Source organism: Mastacembelus armatus, chromosome 19 (assembly GCF_900324485.2).
Source record: "Mastacembelus armatus chromosome 19, fMasArm1.2, whole genome shotgun sequence".
Classification (NCBI taxonomy): domain Eukaryota; kingdom Metazoa; phylum Chordata; class Actinopteri; order Synbranchiformes; family Mastacembelidae; genus Mastacembelus; species Mastacembelus armatus.
Genome location: NC_046651.1, coordinates 2095597 through 2118010, shown reverse-complemented (window position 1 = coordinate 2118010; position 22414 = coordinate 2095597). Strand labels below are relative to the sequence as shown.

Here is a 22414-nt window from a genome sequence, read left to right as displayed (position 1 = left end):
GATGCAAGCTGCAGGAGTAAATGTTGCCTTACACATCCCACCAATCTCTATGAAAGCTCACCAGGACAGATAGTGACCATAACCTAAAACAGTTTAACATCCTTCACAAGGCTGTAGAACAATGTGGATACACAGAAGAGAAGACAGCACAGGTTGTCTTGCACCTCTAATCTGTGAACCTCTAGGGTCTTTATCATACTGTACCACCCCTGCTCTGGCCCCTGCCCTGGGCCCCACTCTTCGCAGGACTGCTGCTCACATCCCTGTGCAGCTGTCTTCAGCTCTCACAGCCTGCAATGCTGCTAGTGATTGTTCCAGATCAAAAGTGATATGTGTTTAAGGAGAAAAATGTGTGTGCATACGTGTCTGGGAGCGCTACACACACTTGCTTACCATTGCTGTCTTGGCGTGTGTGTAAAGGTGCTTGGGGAGCTAATCTTAGGGAGATTGAGCATGTCAGACCTGATAAGAAACAGCCACAGCAGGAGCCTGTAGGCCTCCGATAATGTAAGATTTATCAGAGATGAGGAGTGAGCAGCGTGCTCAGGAGAATTATGAGGAGAGTGGAGCAGGTGAGGGGGCAGGTCTCTCTCCTCAAAACTTATTTCATTCCCTTTGTTTTTCTCTTCCCTGACATTGCCTCTTTCTCACTCTTTTCCCCCTGCTGTGTTACAGAGTATATCCCCCTTCACTCTCTCTACATTCCATCTTTTATATTATGTCACTCCTGTTTTTTAAGCTCTCCTGATTTAAAGGGAAACCTGAGTAGATGGTTGATACTGCCAACAGATTTGTGCGTGTGTGGATGAGAGAGTGGGTACATCCATGTGTGTGAGGGTGGGGGAGTTAGGGAGAGCAGCAGCAGGTGAGAGAGTAAATGTGTGTTTCTGAGTAAGTACAACAAAGAATTATGTGAATGAGGCAGGAGACTGAAGTGTCCAACCCTTCCTCTGAACAAATTGTTCTATACTAAGTCATAAATACTCCACAATATTCCAAAAATGAGGTATAGACTTATACGGCATGTCAGAAAAAGAGAGAAAACTCATGCAAGTTCTGCCTACAACAGAGACAACTTTACAATGAGCAAAGAATTCTACTTGGTCAGGCACAAGACACAAAATAAATTTGCACCTGTTAAGAATTCAGCATAAAAATATACTCCTTTAGCATCAGTTATACAGTCCTGTAGCTAACTTTGCCTCAGTGTCAGTCCTGTTATTCCTGACTCCTCAGTTTGGAAAGGCCTTGTGTCTCTGGTTGGGTCCAGTGTTTTTGAAGCAATGAAAGAGTTCCAGAGGGTTGATGATTGGAATCAAAGAAATCATTGCCTTGTAGTTCCTTTAAAGCTGTGTGGCTAACAATAAAACTTAACACATCATACATGAACAAGAGTGGGCTATGTTAGTAGTCAGGCAAAAAACGGTGGTCCTTTCTTCTTAGCCCTTTGTTGCAGTGCAGAGGTACAGAAGAGAGATCCATTAGTTTTATTGATACAATTATGTATTAGTATATTCATGAGATGCTGTAAATGCTGAGACAATGAACAGAGTTCAGGGAGGAATTGATAAGCTGAGGACTCTGACAAACTGAGTCGTGAGAGACGTGAAGCCTTTGTATTCAGTTCGATTCAGTTCAATTAATTTTTATTTGTATAGCGCCAAATCACAATACAATCATCTCAAGGCACTTTACAAAAGACAAAAAAACCCAAGAAATCCCTTATTAGCAAGCACTTGGTGACAGTGGAGAGGAAAAACTCCCTTTAACGGAAGAAAAAACCTCCAGCAGAACCGGGCTCAGTTTGGGCGGCCATCTGCCTCGACTTGTGGGGGTGAGTGGATAGAGGAGAGAGAAAAGAACAGCAACAATAAACAACAAATAGACACTGCAGGTTGGTGGGGCCAGTAACTGCACATCAGTGATATACAGCTCCAGGACCAGGGACACCTGCAGAAGGTACAGAGAGAGAGAGAGAGAGAGGGAGGGAGAGAGCACAAACTAGGGGAGAGAGAGAGCACAAGGTTAGTAACATTCAATGGTGGAATATACGTGGGGGGGGGGGGGGGGGGGGGGGGGGGGGGCAGGGGAGGGTTAGGGTAGGGGAGCTCAGTGCACCGATAGTCCTCGGGCAGTCTAGGCCTACAGCAGTATAACTAAGGGATGGTTCAGGGTTACCTGAAGCCAGCCCTAACTATATGCTTTGTCAAAGAGGAAGGTTTTAAGTCTAGCCTTAAAAGTACTGAGAGTGACTCCCTCCTGAACCCAGACTGGGACCTGGTTCCACAGGAGAGGAGTTTGCCTCCCATTCTACTTTTGGAAACTCTGGGAACCACAAGTAGATCTGCACTCTGAGAGCGAAGTGGTCTTTTGGAATAATATGGTACTATGAGGTCTTTAAGGTATGAAGGAGCTGGATCGTGAAGGGATTTGTACGTGAGAAGAAGGATTTTAAATTCTATTCTGGATTTTATAGGGAGCCAATGAAGAGAAGGTAATATAGGAGTAGTATGATCTCTTTTGCTAGTCTCTGTCAGGACTCTGGCTGCAGCATTCTGGATTAACTGGAGGCTTTTTATGGACATACTGGGACATCCAAATAGAATCAGAATCAGAATGAGCTTTATTGCCAAGTGAGTGTGCACACACACACAAGGAATTTGTTTTAGGTACGGGGGGGGTACTCCAGGGCAAACAGACATAAATACAAATGCTACAAAGGGTCAACAATGAACATAAATGCTACCGAAATGCTACAAAAAACTAAAAGAAAAAAATGCACAGATAACCTGAAAAACAGGATGAAAGGGGAACTAATTGGTGTGCAAAGAGCAAAAAGGTGCCAGTGTCATAGTGCAGGTTGTGGAAGGAAATGGTGGAGAGCTACGAGTTTAAGAGTTGGATGGCCTGAGGGAAGAAGCTTCCTTTGTGCCGGGCTGTCTTGATGTTTGGAGCTCTGAAGGGCCGGCCAGAGGGTAAGCGCTGGAAGAGGTGGTGGCTCGGGTTGAACTTCTTCAGCTGGCGCAGGAAGTACAACCTCTGCTGGGCTTTCTTCGTGATGGAGTCGATGTGGAAGTTCCACTTCAGGTCCTGAGAGATGGTGGTGCCCAGGAACCTGAATGACTCCACTAGTGCCACAGTGCTGTTCATAATGGTGAGAGGGTGGTGGGTGGGGGCATTTCTCCTGAAGTCCACAACCATCTCCACTGTTTTGAGTGTGTTTAGCTCCAAGTTGTTGTGACTGCACCAGCAAGCCAGCTGCTCCACCTCCTGTTTGTATGCAGACTCTTCACCGCCCTGGATGAGACCAATGACAGTGGTGTCATCTGCAAACTTCAGGAGTTTCACAGAGGAGTCACAGGAGGTGCAGTCGTTTGTGTAGAGGGAGAAGAGCAGTGGGGAGAGAACACACCCCTGGGGGGGGGGCCGGTGCTGGTGATGTGGGAGCCAGAAGTAAATTTCCCCATCCTCACTAGCTGTTGCCTATCCGTCAGGAAGCTTGTAATCCACTGACAGGTAGAGTCGGGAACGGAGAGCTGGGAGAGTTTATTCTGGAGGAGTGATGGGATGATGGTGTTGAATGCCGAGCTGAAGTCCACAAACAGAATCCTTACATAAGTCCCTGGTTTGTCCAGATGTTGCAGGATGTAGTGCAGCCCCATATTGACTGCATCATCCATGGACCGATTAGATCGGTAGGCAAACTGCAGGTGTCCAGGAAGGGTCCAGTGACGTTCTTCAGGTGGGCCAACACCAGTCTTTCAAAGGACTTCATGACCACAGATGTCAGAGCCACTGGTCTGTAGTAGTAATGAGTTACAGTAGTCTTACCTTGAATTAACAAATGCATGGACTAGTTTTTCTGCATCATTTTGAGACAGGATGTTCCTAATTTTGGCAATGTTGCAAAAGTGAAAGAAGGCATTTGTTTTATGTGTGAGTTAAAGGACATGTCCGGGTCAAAAATAACTCTAAGGTTTTTTACAGTAGTGCTGTCTGTTTCTGACTATGGAATCAGTAATTAGCAGAGTTCTATCTATAACATGACCATAGCCAGTCCATCATATTGGCCTTATGGGTGGAGCAGTGGATGGAAAGTGGTTAATTGTTTTGCCAATCCCAGAAAATAATTTAAGAAAAAAAATTAATAAGTTAATCATTAAATAATGAATCAAGAAAGATATTAAAACCAGCTAACTGATTACATCTTAACACATATGACAATATTTAGCTTGTAACTGTTTTGTGTGACTGTAAATTGAATGTTTTTAGGCTTTGGACTATTGGTCCAACCACAAAGTAATCTAGGCAAGACAAGGCAACTTAATTTATATAACTCAAGAAAATCTAAGTGCTTTATGTATGCAAAAAGCAAGAACAGGCATTCATAACTAGCATACAGTTGATTAAGACAAAATGAATAACATTGTTAAAATGAAATAAAATACATAAAATATAAATTAAAAGACAAAGACAATAGCAGATCAGACACACAGCAATAGTGCAGTAATAACTTGCTTTGAATGCACCAGAGTTAACAATAATGTAGCAGAGACGCTAACCAATCACAGGCACAGGAAAAAAGCCGTTTGGATTTGAAAGTGTCTGTTTGGTTCTGACTCATGGCTCTACCAGCTGTTGGCTTACCAGAGCTCTCTAAGAGCCCTGGTGGAGCTCAGGGAGATCAGAATATCCACTGAGGAGAAGCACTGAATGAGCTGAAGTTGTCTAACAGTCTCTTTGGGAAGACCAATCAAGACCTCTAAATCTTGCTATTTGTTTGAGATGATAACATGCTGATTTAGCTGTGGCCTTGATCAGATCAGTGATCACTATCTACACACTGAAGCATGCATTGTGTATACAGTATGCTATAATATAGTAATAATAATAGTGATTTATTATTGAGAATAAAAACGTTATTTCCATCTAAAACATTAACATACGTCCATCTTTCCTTTCCTCCTTCCCGGTAAGCCGCCTATACTGTCCCTTCTTGAAGTTGTCTTCTGTATACAGTACCCACAAATGAACAAGAGACAGTGAAAGGAATTTAAAGAAAGTGATCTGTTGGCATCAGGCAAAGAGGGATAGAGGGGTGGACTGGAAAAAAGAAAGAGGCGTTAAGGGAAAGGATTAGTTCCAAATCAGTGCTAGTGAAAACACTGGAAATAATCCTCCTGAGAAAGACTGAAAGAGCTATAGAGGGAGATGGCAGCTAGTGGAGGCATCAAGGATGGAAGGAGAGAATGAGGTGAAGAACCCGATGTAGACGAGACATCATAAGAGAAATGTTATAATTCTGCAAAATTCTTTGTTATTTTACTTCTCAACTTTGTCTTTCTGCTAAATATTTTTTTTCTTTTTACAACCATGTATTTCCTTTCTTCCCTATGCTTTCTGTCTCTGTTTCCACAACCTAAGGGATAACCTTTTTCTTTTTTTCTTGTCGATCATAATCTTATTCCCCCCCCCCTTCAGCCATCTACTATTCTTATCATTCTTTCGTTCCCTTTTTTTCTCTGTGACTGATTTTACTTTCATTGCAATGCTTCTCCATCATCTGCAAGATAAGACACTTGTCTCCTTTTCCTTATAAATTGAAATGGGTAAAACAAATCATCGCAATCATACACTCACCTTACAACGTACATTAATAGGGAAACATTGATTGCATTTTTATCCCATAGGCCTGTCCTTAGCGTGAGTGAGAGAGGGAAATGATTATAGATCTCTCCTCTGGACCCCAGTTAAAATCGAAGACCCAGTGCCCTATGTGTCTCATGCAAAGGCATTGTAGTTGGTTGGCACTCCATATCCATTATCAGCCTGTTCAATCAGAGCCAACATGTGCAAGGTCTAGTGGTTGAAAGAGAAACAATTAACAGTATTTCCCAACTGATTACATTCACCTTTGATTTGTACTGGTTCAAAGAATCCATACAGTTTTATGTTTAGGGAATAAGTCAAAATGTCACTCTGAGTGTAAATCTACTGCCTCATAAGCAAAAACACACAGAGCTGTCCTAACCTGTTAGTTTCTCTTTGGAGTTCTAAGCAGATAGTAAATACAGAATAATATACACTCACACTGTGGGAAGTGGAGAAAATAAAATTCATTTAAAATTACAATACGTCTATTCAAATAAATACTGATAGCATTTAAACTTATGTTGTTTGGGATGCAATCTCCTACAACTGTATTATCACATATAATTTGTTATGGATGCATGATCCTTGACACAAGACTTGATTAAGTTTTATAACTTTCATTATTTCAGAAGATATTAGGTTCCCCTGGTACCTATTTCTTCATGAAAATCTGTTTCATCAAATCACAATAAAGTAAAACAGGAACCTTTTTCAATATACATTAGGATTACTGAATGGTTTCTGGGGCTCTGGTCTAAATGTATTAATGCTGCCAGGGGTAAGCTGAGGTTTGCTGTTATGAGTGTCTGAAGAGTACTTAAAGATACAAGATACACACAGTTCAAAGACAGTGGGACTAGTGTGGGGTAAATAGTAGCCCACAGGCAAAATTTAGCCCTGGGTATCCTTGCTAACTGGTCCAGCCCGGCCTTGATGTTGTAGACAATGAAGAGTAGACAGTGGGTCTTTTTAACCCTTCTGTTGTCTTCGGATCAGCCAATGTGTAAAATATAGGGTAAAATATATGTTATTATGCTGGAAACAAGTTCACTAAAAAGGTGAAACTAAAAAATGACTGATCATTTTAGTTTAATTTGAAGACAGTATGACACACCTTTTGTCCATTCTTATAAAGCATGAGGTATAAAATGATCACCATTTTTTTAGTTTCACCTTTTTAGTGAACTTGTTTCCAACATAACATATATTTTACACTCATAGTAGGGAACCATCAGTGTCATTTTTAGTTAATTATATGGAAGAAAACCAAAATTATCACATATTAACTTTTGAAAATGGGTCAAATTGACCCGAAGACAACAGGAGGGTTAATTAGTGTTGTTAATTAGTGAAGGCACCTTTACAGTTTCTAGCTCAGACTGTAATCTGGAATAAACTGGAGCAATGATTTCAGTACTGGTGGACTACCATTCACAATCCCTAGAGGGATATTGTATCCTTGTTAAATACAAGCATACTGATGATATGTCCATATTTAACTACACTGGTCTGGTCTGTTCACTGGTCTCAGAGCAGCTGCAGTGAGTCTGTCATTTTTATTCAACACTCTTTTGTTTTCTCCTCTCTAGTTATGGCAGAGTCTATGCAACAGCTGACCCATATCACCATACAATTGGTCCTACAACCACATACAGTGTGGGCACTATGGTGAGTCTTTTCCCTCTTTCTTACCTCCCAACCATCTGAATATAATTCCAGACTGTATGAGATAATGTGATAAAGTGGTGCGGCACCTTCACACTGTTGTCTCTGATAACATACTGTAGCAACATAAAACATGGATGATAAATTTTGCTTGAGACTTATTTTACACCAGAAAAGATCTACAGAACTACTCATATAAACAACTAATTAACAAGAAAAAATAACTCACATCAAATCAATTGCTGACATTCTTTATATTAGTAGGAAGATCAACATCAAAAGAGCCTATTCTTACTTTTCGACAGGTTGTTCCTATGAATTGTATTTCCCTCTGAGAGATCCATTTTAATGTTTAATGTGAATCTTTGCCACTTCAGTAAATGAAAAAGGGACATTGCCTTATTCTCAAACTCCCCATTCAATTTCATTGGCTTGAAGCTACTTGCTTGAAATCCAATCGAGACTGAGTATTCCTCCCAACAGGAAAGAGTCTCTTCAAATTGTGCAAGGGGAGATAGTCGAATGGTTAATGTTTGTTTTTAGCTAGCTTTGCAGCTAACATCAAAGATGAAAAAAAATGTTCAAAAAAAGAAACAGAGCACCCCAGAAGACGGGGGAGAAACATAAAGTACAATTTGTTTTCTTTTGTGAGTGTGGGTAGGGACTTCCTCCAAAGATTAATGACCATCTAGTACATGCTTCACCGTGCCATGGGAGATTAAAGTAGAAACACAGAAAGATAGACTACAAAAGATGGAAAAGTAGAAGGAGTTTCTGGAAACAAACCAACTGCAGCAGGAGCTGTAGCTCATTGCAGCATCTTGGACTCCATACAGATGAGAGTTGATGCTGAGTGCTGATGTGCTTGTGGTGATGGAAATCGAAAGCCCTGCCATTTCCCTCATGCGTTCCTCCAAACACCACCCTTCCCCCCTAGTGCAGCTGCTAGCTAAAAGCCTTCATTAATTACGACCATTTTTTCTTCTTCATTTACTTAATTAAAACAGTGGCCTGTGTTTCCCTCCTTATTGCTCTACACTTTCTTCTCTTTTTCTTCAAATTACTCCTCCCTTTTCCCCACCTTCCATATTTTATCCACATTTTATTCCTGATTTGCAATAATGAAAAAACACTCATTTCATTTCAAAAGGATCTTGCATTCTTAACTGCAGCCCCAAATAAAACTTAATAAGCCCAAACTGATTAGATCTAAGTAATAATCGTCAGACTAATATAGGTACAATTAGGGATTATATAAGTGAGTTATTGTACCCTTAATTACTCTAAATGTGAAAAATCTGAAATGCTAATGTATCTACTTATCGTACCTTGTGTGTTTTTTGGGGATTTTGTGTTGCAAGTTTATTTTCTACATTAAGAGATAAAATAAGAATATTTTTTACTAGCATTTCTTTCAGGTCATGTGGGCTTTTTTGGTTTTTGGCTGGATGAGACATTCTGCACTAGTTTTGGCCTACTCTTTTGGAAAGTTGTCAGACATCTGGATACAGGACTGGGTTACCAGGTCTGAGTGCATGTGGCTGTGATGCTTCAGACACCAGGTGGACAATTAACTAAAACCCAGCTAGAGTCCAGTTTGACTACCAGAGTCATGGTAACACCAATATGAAAGAGCTGTCTGTTGCATGCCAGCATTGACTGTCAAAGTAGGGAGTCTGTCCTATGAGTAGTGAGTTGGAAAGCATGGATGTAGAAGCTGGGTGTAGCCAGTCAGACATGTCAGACCTGCAGTTATAACACTCACCTTTTTATTAGCTGTAAATATGATCGTTCATAAAATTTAACCAAGTCTGTTAGTACAAAACTGTCACATCAGTACCATAAACACAATTTATGTGCCAAAGCTATAATCTATACCTGACCTTAAAGAGGAACTCTAGATTTTTAATGTGAGTCATCAAACATCATTGGGTTTGTAGGTGATGTAGAGTACTACTGCATCTGTGAAAAAATATCTATGAAGTCTTCTCTGTCTCCAGAGGAAAGTCTGACAAATGTCCTCAAATGATGTCACTCAGGCTGTAGACTGTAAGTTTGACGAGATAAAGAAGTGAGCTTACCAGATCTCTGCAGCCTGCACCGCATGATCATCAACTACCAGCAAAACACACCTGAGCCTCCAGTGTTAAATTGTGGGCAATCAAGGAAGACGATGCATAGAATAAAAAGAAAATATATAATTTTCATTTCTTTTAACTGCCCAGTACTTTCTAATCTGCCTCTCAAGATATTAACACTTTTTAAAAAATGTTTTAAATGATCTATGAAAGAATGGGCTAAAGAGATTTCTCCACTGCTTAATGCTTAGTCTAATGCACTTAGTTGAATCAAAACGAAAAACTTACCTTACCTACAAGGCTAATTCTGTGCTTGTGTATATACAGCAGTAAAAACAATACAATTACATTCTTTCACTTAACAAATTTCCACACTACTTTGTGCAAAAGTCAGTCTCAAATAAACAGAAGTCAAGTGGAAAAGGGAGGAAAGTTTCTTTGGAGGAAAGAGAGAAGTTCATTTTAATATTAATCTTACAAGCAAAGCTTCTACTTTGAATACTGATTGGAGCTTTTTCATCTTTGATGTTGCAGGCTAGCCTGTACAGAGGAGGGTGCAGTCGCTTCACTCCCTACTAGAAAAGAGGGAGGCACGTCCCCTTTTCCTTCCCCGCAAAACAGACAAAAATAACAACAAATGAAATAACAACAAAAAAAAATCTTCACAGTCTTCATGGAAAACTAAAAACAATATGCTTCTAGATGGCAAATGTGACCCTGAAGTGCAAGAATTATTCATCCCCTTTTACAAAGTATGCATTTATTGATGTAATGTCCTTATTGTACTTTGGAAAATAACATTTTGTTGCTTTGTATTGACTTGAATGTGTTTGCATTGAATTGTGGGGAAAAGGAGCTGAAAAAAATCAGGAGTCTCCCTCCGTCTCATTCTTTTCCACTAAGTTATTAGTCTGTAACTCAGCTCCTTTGGGGTGGCCTGTTGCGTTTTAATTTTAATTCCACCTTATTTCCTTACCTTTATTGTTTCAATTAGTCATTTCCCCCATATACATTAAGAGCACTAATGTTCAGCAATTCCAGTTTCAACAACAAATTTCAGATTGGATTTATTAAGTAAATGATACAGCCATTCCACCCCCTGAGAGAACTTACTTCATTCTAAGTAAGCCAATAACTGGAGTTGAGTTTCAGACTGACTTAATGGGACTCTGAGCTGTTCAGCCCAAAGGAGGCAAAACTATAAGAAATGGCTACCAGGAAGTGATGCATTATAAAACCCAGAAGCTGAGAGGAAGACCACGATGCATTACTGAATCTGAATGCAGGAGGAAGTGATGTATAGCAGGGTGAGGAGCAAGAGCTATAGCAGCTATTGCAAAATGGGCAGCAGTGTGTTAGAACACATTGATCGCTGGCATAGTGCCAGAGGCAGGAGGTATCCCATTACTGCTGAATGGCTTTAAAGAAGAAAACCGCATTACTTCCACACAATGCTTCTCACTGTTTCATGTCCTCACGCCCTGCACATACTAAGCAGTGATACCAAATTTGCTGTATATAGGAATAATGATATATTTTTGTTAAACCTGCCCCAATCAGCTCAGGAGTTTCACAGGGGGAATATCTGTGTGTTTTGGCATAGACTGGCTAAAATGGAAACAGGTGTAGTTCCAGAAAGGAAAGTACAACTTTGAATCAATGCTTCCATGTCTCCAGGCACCTGTCTTCATGCCGAGGAAGCATGATGGAGGCACAGACAACAGTGATATTCATCTTTACCCACAAAAAACAGCCTCACACCATCTTATTGGATGTCAAGTAAAAGAATGAAATATAGGATTCTCAATGCAAACTCTAGATCTCACTCACTTCAGTTTCATCAGTTTCCGGTTGGATCAGCTGTCACCACAAACTCTAATTCAAGAGCACTAAAAACAAGAAAGCAAAAGGAACACAAAACAGAGCAGTGAAGCCAGCATAGATAGATGCTGAGATCAGTTGGTGCAGTTAATACAAAAACATGCTGCTCAAATTCAGTGACACTGAGAAATCTCTCATACAGTGGATTTAAGGATTTAAAAAATGAGACCACAAGGCAGAAAATACCATGTACCAAATTCTCTAGACGCTGTGAGAAAATAATAAAAATGAATAAAGGGCCATGTGCACACCAAAGAAGCCCAGCTCTGGCCCAACCATCAATCTGATTAACATTTATTTAGGCTTTCTAGAAGGAAGAAGAGCAAGTTTAATTAGGTTTGGTTGTTAATCTGGGGGACAAATTACAGGTGTGCTATAGAGGAATCAAATAATGTGATCACAAGCTCCATGTGCTTGAGTGTTTAGCAAAACAAAATCATAATCATGTGGCACACACAAACCATTGATCTGGCCAGCAGCTTCCCACCTTTCTGTCTGACAGTATTAGTAAAAATCTGTTCCAAACTGGCACCAATAAATTCCCAAACACAGTTTACAGTATGTGTGATCACAAACACAGAATATGTGATCACACATACTGTATGTGATCACATATACTGTGTTTGTTAATTTAGTGGTTAGAAACTCCATGGCATATCATAAAATCTACATCCTCTCAAATATTATTTATACTACCCTCAACAAGCACATTCTGAAATTTATGGATTCTAGGACCTGCTTTGGATCAGAGCTGTCGCTTCCTAATTTCCTGATATGGGATCATTAATATACTGTACAATCCCTGATTTTGTTGTATTGCTCAAATGCATCCCCCAAGTCTCAAAATATTCATCAAAGCTCACTATTGATGACAAATTAATGCAAGAACTAAGCAGCATTCATTTAATACAAGATTTAGAGAAGTGTGACTAAAAATCTCTCTCCACACATTCGCTTCTGTAATTTACTTACAGTCAGCAAACATAGTCATGCAACAGGTTGATTTTTTGGTGGCTAAAAGACATACCAGAGAAGGCCATGCAAATACAGAAAGATGAAAATATAAATTTACTAGGAGAAATTTGGGGGTTTAGGTGTGCCCAGTGTATCAGCCTTTTAATGGTCTAGCCTCAACACACTGCACAGCTCAGGACATACGGTAAAAATAACATAGGCAACACTCTCTAATTCACCCATGCATTCAGTTACCCACCAATCTCACTTCCTCCTTCCCAGTCACACACACACACACACACACACACACACACACAAATTCTCCCACCAGTAAATAGCATCTGTGCCTACTGTGTCTGATGGGCTTGTAAAGAGGGGAGTCTGTAGCACAGGAAGAAAGGGAAATGTGAGGAGAAGCTACAACTGAGGCAATTTATCCCACAGATTAGAGATAACAGAGTTCAGTCAATAAGCACTGATCTCATTTGAAGATATATCAGACTGACTAGACTTGCACACACATGCACACTAGTTGGTCTATTGCTGTCACTGGTATATCTGTCTGCACACTGTCTGTTCTCTTGCTGTCTTACTGTTTCCAATGAGGATAAGGCCATTGTTACAGTAAATATGGATTGGATAAATCTCCCACTCCTGTTTTAGCACATCTTTTTTTTCTTTGCACAAACAAAATGTAGCCTTAATCCCAAATGTCTGCAGCCTCTGCACTCTATAATAGTATAACTTTCCTGCTCTTAGTTTCCTCTCAGTAGTGAGTCAGACTATTATACATTGCAGTCATGTTTACCATAGTCCTTCCTATATGCTATTCAGACTTATTGCATTGAATAGATATTTTTGTCACTATCAACAAATCCCATTACAAATGCAGAATCAGTGAGGAACAGATCATATACCTGACATATCTTTAGTATGTTTGAGGAAAATTAGCTAAAGTCTACAGTGGACAGTTATTTTTAGGAACTTACTGATCCTTTTTTTTAAATGTTGCTTTTACAGATTCCCATTTTAGAGAGCCAAGGGACATGTCACAGAAAAGATAATTAGAAAAAAAAGTTGATTTGATTTTAACTATTTTGAAATATGCATTATTAAAGCAATATAAATGACATGATAAGGGCCTGCTTTATCATTTGATCTTGATGCATATAAGTTTTAAGACCTGTATAATTTCCACTTTCCACTAATTTCCAACCTGTAGGTTGCATGTTCCTGCATTGCTATGGTCAGAAAGGGGTGTCCAGCACCTTGATTTTGTTCTAATATGCCTTCTGACACACAGAACATACTGACACAGAGCTGAATCTACTTTCAGTGGTAATGGGATATCAGCTGCTGTTCATAAATGTCAATGTAAATAAAACTTTTGTGTTTTCGTTTGTTCATTGTTCTTCCATGCACTTTACAATTTGTAAATGTATGTCTGTCTTCAGGTTATGAGAGTCATTTACCTGTTTTTGTGTGTGACAGAAAGATGTAATAGTGTAGGTTTCATTATCATTTGTTTAGAGCGATACTGACATAAGGTTCTTATACTATAAAAAACAAAATACATATGAAAAGAGAAAAATATATGTTTTTCCTTTTGTACAGTTATATATTAGTGGATAGGGAATAGATAATTGCATTTGACATTTTATATGACATGGCTTTAACTGCTTTTGATGTCCAGATTTGATGTCTTTCTATGTGTCTGTGATCACACTTTATGAGGTGTGTTTTGTTAAACCATAGGCCTATTACTGTCTATGGCAATGTTTCCTAAATAACCTCTATATCTCCCAGCTCTCAGGCAAGACACTATTTTTTTTAATCTGCTGTCATTCTGTTTAGTTTTTCAGTTTAACCTCATTTCAGTTGGAAAAAATGGAGCGTGCAAGTTTAAATGACCATCAGTCTGTTACTTGCAATTTTGCTAAAACACTAAATCTGTGCTTAGATGTGAAGCAACTGGTGGGTTGCAGAGGATCGCTATGCTGTCTTAGAATGATAAATGTCTGCACAAATGTGCCCAGGTATGGCAGCCAGCTCTGTTAGGGAAACTAGGCTCAATGAACAATTTCCTATGATGATGATGGTGAAATGCAAGCATAAAAAAGACCAACCCCCTAAATTTTAATTGCTTCCTCATTACCGCCTGCTACTCCACAGTGAGATGAAGCAAAGAAGACTTCATTTTGGGATGTAATTTGACACATGGTGGGGAGAAAAGACTTTTAATAGCACTGTTTATATAAACACTCTTTCCTTTGGATTTCTGCCATTGTGTCTCATAAAACACACAAAAAACAATTACTTTTAAAATGATAATTTTCAAGTTTCATTTCCATGTTCCACAGAGCAGGAGCCCAGGGCTCCCTTGGCCAGTTAACAATGCAGTTGTTTTGGCCAGACGGTCCTCCATTAAAAACACTCCCAGAGGTCATTTGTGCATGCATTTTATTATGTCCATGGTTATGTTTTACTGTTAGCGATGTAAGCAGTTGGGTGACACAGGATTGGTGGTTTCAGCAAATGCAAAATAAGGTTTATAATCAAGTGAAAGCACCCTCTAGTGGGCATAATATTTATAACAAAGGAAGTCAGGAAATGTAATGTAGTGTCAGTGTGTGTAGGGTGTGGGGTGGGGGTCAGGGTGGTCTTTAACACAGAAGAATGCAATGAAGTCAGTCAGTGCTGTTTCTTCGAACCATGGCCACAATCATTCAATAACCCTACAATTAACCTTAATGCTTATTATTGTAACCTTAACAAAGTACTTATTTCCATGCAAAATATATATAAAATATATATAAAATACCCAGCCTAAGCCATTACCGTAGCATTGTCACATCATAAAAGCTGTTTTTTTTTAACATTTTGTGGCACATCTCTTATTGCTGGTAGAGACACTGAATGGTCCTATGGATTGTATTAGAGGGTAGGGACAAATTACATATATGGTTGTTTAGGTTGGAGGATTTGTTAGTTTTAAGCATTGTAAAAGCTTTCAGCTGTGACTTTAAGGCTGCTTCTAACAGTCTCAGTCTCTTTGGTGATTGACCTGATGAACGTCTCCATCTTGCATGGCTGTGTAGGAAGCCATTAAATGATTGCCGGTATAATTGGCTCTGTTAATGCAGTCATTTGTAAGATGGCACCATGGGCCGCCATCCAAATACAAAATGGTTGACTCTGGATTTTTCTTTCTCACTTTCTTTTTTTTCTCTTCACACTGACATATAAGGGGTAGACATTTTAACCTAACAGTCACCTCTGTAAGGATGTATCTATAACATGTTGCATGCAAACTAATTAGATCAAACTGTGACATGCTAGTTAAAGACTGAAATTAGTAAAGAGAAGGTTAGCCCTTGGGGTTTAGTGCTGGTCCTCTGTGGCTTGCACAACACCATTTTCCCTGTCTACTTCCTGCTTTTCTTGCTCTTATGGGAATAGATTCCATCCCACTGCTCCACGGTGCTGCTATTTGGTCACATTCTCTTGCCCACAAGTGGTTTCAGGGTAATATCTTGTAAATGCAGTCCTGATAAGAAATGCTGTGGAATGTGTAATAGAATCTTTCTGATCAAAAGCCATGATGGATTTGCATTTACAGAGGGAGGAAGAGGTTTAGCTTGGTGCTAGAAGTAGGTTCGCAAATTTTACATTTATATTAATCAATAGTTGAACATGTTAACAATCACTAATCAATTAATCATTAATAATTTATGGTAACCCCTGAGAGGATGTCATATTTTGGCTTAATGTCATTTAGGAGTCCATCCAGCACATCTATAGGTGTCATGCTGTTTTCCATCACTGCTACAGCTTCTTCTAACTATCGCAGACATGACAGTTTGTTAAGAGGACAGAGCTCCACTGTAACCGTTGGGTGTTTTCAGATGACACTCTTGTGGTGGTGGTGTACTTTCAGAGTCAGTTTGTGTTCTAAAAGACTACGGCTATAGTACTAAGCCAACACAGACTTCCCCCATGGGACTGTGTGTGACAGAGTCTGAGTTAAGAGACTTATGAAGGCAGTGGGTTTCTACTATCAAAGGAGCCACAGTGGAGCCAATTTAAAGACCGCATATTTTTCAGGAAGCCATAGTTGGAATGATCATAGCAATGTTCCAAGCAGAGGCAGAGTTGAGCTGCAGATGTGAAAACTACCACATCTGCAATTCTGAGACTGTTTTTCATATTTGTAGACTTTTTTTTCACTTAGGACAGATTTAAAATTTGTGTTCTTCACTAGTTTTGAAGTTATGGGTTTACATGTGAAGAGACCTTTTTAGAGATAAATGTTTCATATGAAAAAGTAACCAAACAAATGCTCTGTGGTTCTAGTTTAAAGATATGTCATTTGTGATGTGTTTTGAATTAATTTATTTTTGTAGGTTTAGATGATTGACAGATGTATCTTAATTATGTAAGTGGCTTATTCTAACACTTTGCTAAATCTTTGAAAACTTTCTGTGTGCAGTTTTGCTCTTTCTGATGGATATGTTCTAGGCTGCATTTTTTTTTTCTGGGCATACAAGAATCCTCGTTTGCCTAGTATCAGTGACTCCTGCACTAATTTATTTGGTTTTATTGTCTTTATTAAACAAACATATATCTCTCTATATCTACATCATATAAATATTATGTTTAACAGTTTATTCTCAATTAACAATATATGTCTTTAAAGAGACACCTGTCAGCTTGATTGACTGATTGAAGATTGTCCATTCTTTTCAAGATTGCTCATGCTTGCTCGCACAGTCTCACACACACACACACACACACACACATTGACACAGAGACACGTGCAGGCACACACACATTTTAACCCACACACAGGCAGATGTAGAGAAGTGGGGGAAGCCTATAGGGATTTTTTTAATTGCAGGGCAAGGCTTCCTAACCTATTAACTTAGCAGAGGTATTTACCCAAAGTGATTAATATATAGCTGATTAATATCACATCAATGCAGCTCTCAGCTCACTGCATCCTTAGTCCCAGCTCTACCGCTCTGCTCATCCCCTGCTGCTCTCTGCTTCTCTTCCCGACAAGGCCCCATTTCTACACTGGCCCTGGTACAAAAATGCATTGGAAAGCGAGCAGGCCCATTAAGCTGAGACAAGAGAACACCATTATTGACTGTGATTGGTGGCTCAGCAGTGCAGCTGCAAAGGTCCCATCTCTCTCTCTCTGTGTCTCTGGAGGGGCAGTGCAACTACAAAGTGATGCTGAAATTAAAGTCAGTCTTGTGCTCTTGCCTCTACAGATCTCACACACAGACACAGACACACACTCACACAGACCTCCTTCCTTCACTTAAGCAACTCATCTCCCAAAATTAAAGAGGTTCTGTTGAGATGAGAGCCTCCCAGGACATAGCTGACCTTCCCTTCTCCTTCTCTCTAGTCCTCCTCTTCCTCATCTAATACAGAACAAAAAAACTGCAGTTCACACTTGGTCTGGTGATTCTCAACAATTATACTTGTACTAAGGAATTAATTGAAATGCAATTTTAAAGACTGATATTGTTCTGTTGAAAGAGTTGCTCTGAGATTTTTTATGATTTTCACAACCTACCTGATCAGTGTTAACCTATGTTGTACAGAACTGGTAAAAATGTATATTTCCATTTGATGTGGTTTGGTACAAACATAAATCCCTCATTTTGATAAAAAAAAAAGTTGCATGGCAGTCCTCAGCTACATCCATCTGCAGTTGGCCTAAAAATATTTGACTTATTGGATAAACAGGTACATTTACTAGAACGCAACCTTGTCTCCTACAATGTATATTACAGATGAGTGTTTTCTGATTCACTAAGCTGGTTAAAATGAGCTCTGCCCATCTAATTAACAAAAGAACTATAGTTTTTAACATTCCTTAGAAATATTTATATGTTTATGATCTGTGATGTTCCCCTTTAATCACTATTATGTATAATATTGTCAGGAAAAGGTGGAATGTGACGTCTTATGTCCAGCAATAAAGACATTTTTATCAGGTCTGTCATCGATTCCAATCAGTTACTTGCAAGACTGAAAATCATGTGCGTCTTCTAGTGTGAGAAATATATCATGTACAGTACTGTGCACGTTTTAGGCACTAAAAATACACAGGAGATGCTTTTAACATAAATGACATATTAGTTTTTCATTTATCAGTTAACTTCATACAGTGAAGGGGAAAGAAATTAAATCTAATCGGTATTTGCAGCACTCCCTTAAACCAGCAGCAGTTGACCTGCAGCTGTTACAGTTCTGTAGATTCAGGCTGTCCCAGTGTTTCTGTCTCTTCATGTGATCCCAGACTGACTCCACACTGCTGGAATCTGGGCTCTGTGGGGATCAGACCATCTGCTGCAGGACTCCTGGTTCCTCTTGCCCCTGAAAATTGTTCTTCATGAACTGTAATAAGTACTTTATGAGCTTGTTGTCTTGCACATTGGGATGCACAATGAATGATGGTGTGTGATAAGAATCTAAAACATCTAAGCTACCTAAAACTTTTGCACAGTACTGTATATTTCCACTTTCCCATGCAACATTGAGGCTGCTAAACAATTTCTAAACATTGTTTACATTATAGCCTTAACCTGGATTATTCAATAATTATTTAATATATTGATTAAATATTCTTGATGACTCCAAATTGGGATTGTAGGCCTATACTGTACCATAGTATCGAAACTGTTCTAGTTTAAGTTTTAAATGATATTTGCATTAATACAGAAAAAGAAAACTGCTACATGATCTTGCTCGTTCTTGCACATTGTTGCTCGTGCTGCATTTGATACAGTGGACCCTGGAATTTTATTGGAAAGGCTGCATATTTGGATGGGGATTTCTGGAGATCTAAAGTTCTAAATTGGGTTAAACCTTACTTAGAATATAGAGATTGTTTTGCTGTTTTAAGAAATAATGTTTTAGGAAAAATTGACCTGTGGTGTACTGCAGGGGTCAAATGTGGGACCTCTGCTCTTTAAATTATATATGTTACTTCTGGGTTGTATAATATGTAATAATATTGCATATTTGCTAACGATACACAAATTTATGTAGCACTTCAGCCAAATTTTCATGGCCCACTTAATGCCTTGCTGCAGTGTATGAATCAAAATATTGTTTGGATGCATCAAAATTCCTTAAACTTAATGATAAAACTGAAGGTACTGTGTTTGGTTTAAAAAAGAGGGAGTAATGTAAATTGATAACCTGAGGGCTTCATGCTACAGTACCAGTTCCACTATAAAGAATCTTGGTATTCTGTTGGATGCAGACCTCAGTGTGAGCAGTCAGGTCAAGTCTGTTGTGAAATCATCACTTGAACAATTTTAGACGAATTTGAACTTTTGTCTAGACACCACCTGGAAAAGCAGGTTTATTCTTAATATTTTTATTCTAACTACGAAAGAATTACAGCTTCTTCAGAATGCTGCAGCAAGGATGCTTACTAGAACAAGAAACATTAAACAAATTACATCAATTCTTAAAGCTTTACACTGGCTTTTTTAGTTTTAGAATATTTTTACTTGTTTGAACCTACTAGAGCACTTGGAACATTTGCAACTGGTCTCCTGACTGTCCTGCAGGTTAAGTCCAAACATGGAGAAGCAACTTCTAGCTTTAAACCACCTATCTCTGGAATCTGTTACCTGAAAATTTAAGATTGGCCCCATATGTTGATACATTTAAATCTAGACCTAAAACCTTTGATTAATTACCCTTTTTAAACTTTTTTTTAACTTAGATTTATTTAATTTAATGCATATTAAATAAGTTATTTACATCAAAGGGGCAGCATGGTGGCTGAGTGGTTAGCACTGTTGCCTCACAGCGAGAAGGTCCTGGGTTTGCAACCCGGCCTTTCTGTGTGGCGTTTGCATGTTCTCCCTGTGCTTGCGTGGGTTTACTCTGGGTACTCCGGTTTCCTCCCAGAGTCCAAAAACATGCATGCTAAGTTGATCGGCTCTAAATAGCCCATAGGATTGAGTGTGAGTGTGTGTGGTTGTTTGTCTTTGTGTGTCTCTATGTGTCCCTGTGATGGACTAGTGACCTGTCCAGGGTGGACCCCTGCTTTCCACCCGAAAGAGAGCTGAGATAGGCTCCAGCAGGTCCCTGTGACCCAGGTTAAGGAATAAGCGGGTATAGAAAATGGATGGATGGATGGATTTACATCAAAGTATTTTTAATGTAATTTATCAGCTAATTTCTGTTTTGCGTGTGTTCTTGTGTATTTTTATTCTGTTCTTCTGTTTTTGTAAACATTCAGAATAATCCAGGTTTTTGATAAATGTGCAGATGCTTATCAAAGATCTTTCTTTAAAGGGAAACAACACAGATACAACACCACAGCTGTTAAAACAGTTTTGATCCAGCTGTGCCATCAGAAACTGACAGCAGTTCCGATGATAGTGGACATCTTTCCCTCACCTTAACCACAGAGTTTGAGTTGGCCAAGCAGAGCCGTAAAAATGTATAATTACTACATAATTATCTAATTGAAAGTTTAGGAAAATTAATAAAGTATATTGACAGGAAACATTTAACAAATTGTTTTGCAACTTTGCGGATAGGTTGATTAATGTCATATTGTAGGCAGCATTACATTTTCGTAATGCTGTAGCTGTACACAAATGTAGGCCTAATGTCTGGCTGACTAGGGGACAGGGTTGCAGGTAGAGACACAGAGATTATGAAGCCAGATATTTTCCTGTGTGTACCCCACCCCTATAGATATCGAGTGCTTGATCAGTAGTATAATAATTAATTCATTCATTCATTAATTACACAATGATAATTGCATTGTGCTATCACAGAACACAGGCCCATGCTGATTCAAGAACTCAATGTTATCAAATCAATAAGTCTAATCCTGCTGCTGCTGCTGGTATTTAATAGATTACTATGAGATTCCTGATACATGTGTCTTTATTCAATGAATACTGTTTTGATGTCATTAATTTAAAGGTTTTATATGGCAGTTCTTCCTCTGCTTTTTAGTTTTTTTTTTGTCTTTTTACTTTTTATTGTAAAAAAAAAAAGAATGGTATTCTGCACACTGTGTAAAAGCAAATTCAGCTTCCGCAGTATAGATGAATGTTTTATTTACACTGATTTACCTGTTTTCTCTTTTTTAGTAAATAAAACACTAGAGGCATGAGTTCAGATGGACTTCAACTAAAAAAAGAGAAGAACAACACAAAAGGACTTTAAAAAAAACATCAACTAAAACAAAAACAGCAGATTTGTAATCAAGCCCGCCTATCAAGTCTTAAAGGGATCTGAAAGGATGGATGGAGGATGTTTCTGGGCCTGCTCTGAGGCCACAGCCTGAACCTTTGAGCCTGTAGTCCAGGAGAGGGGAACCTGCTGACCCCTGAAAACAAGCCTTGCTGAGCGGAGGAGACCAATTAGAAAGGTCACCATAAAACATTTTATTTTTGTAAACTTTTTTAAGTTCATGATTTTCAAAAAGAGCAAACACTAATGTATGTATATACATATTATATATTATATGTGTGTAATATAATAAGTATGTTTAAAAAAAAAGAAATCTTGGAGGAAGGTGTGCTATGTGTCTTTACAGTTTAAAAGAGGGAGGTGAGGTGAGGAGATGTCTCCCACCCTCCCCTTCTGCTGGATGAAGCAGGCATGATGCGGAGTGTGTGTGTGTGCGTGTGTGTGCATTAATATGTGTGGGGATAACTGATCCAGCAGACATGTCACTACGTAGTTGTGGAAAATATGGAGTAGTCTTCAGATAGTAAGAATCTTTTGAGCCTGTCTTCCACTAATGGACTGCAGTAGTATAGTTTTGCTTTTCTGGCTAGTTTTGTTAAGTTGTCTGCATTTTGTAGATTCCAAAAAATGTATATGAATAAAGTGTCCTGACATTTGTCTGAGCAAATAGAAATCAGAAGAAAGGCTGGAAATTAATATTTGACAAGTGCTAAAGTCTGCTGTGAGAGCTAAAAGGTCAGCAGGTCCTGTCTGCCAGAGATCTGGTGGCCCCTGATGCTGCTACCAGACATCATTGTAGAGTTGTGGTTTGCGGTGGCTGTGCTCTGTAATAAACAGCTTTTGTATGTCATGTTGGGTAGGGTGGGGTAGGGGTGGGTGGAACAGGCACTCTGAGGGAGGGTACAAATTAGAAACATGGGAGCTGTCCGCTTCGA

The 22414-nt window shown here is 39.1% G+C and overlaps 1 protein-coding gene across 2 annotated transcripts in view; it reads left to right on the top strand.

Moving 5' to 3' along the window:
• Window positions 1-21933, top strand: part of rbfox3a (RNA binding fox-1 homolog 3a) — a 164814-nt gene extending 142881 nt beyond the window's left edge. The window contains exons 10-11 of one of the 2 annotated variants that reach the window (XM_026314676.2): window positions 7242-7320; window positions 21377-21933. In XM_026314676.2, coding sequence (XP_026170461.1) covers window positions 7242-7320; window positions 21377-21379 — 82 coding nt within the window. In that variant the 3' untranslated portion in view covers window positions 21380-21933. Of the gene's footprint in view, window positions 1-7241; window positions 7321-9929; window positions 9975-21376 lie in introns of those variants that run through there. The other variant, XM_026314677.1, reaches the window with a different exon arrangement.
• The last annotated feature ends 481 nt before the right edge of the window (window positions 21934-22414 follow it).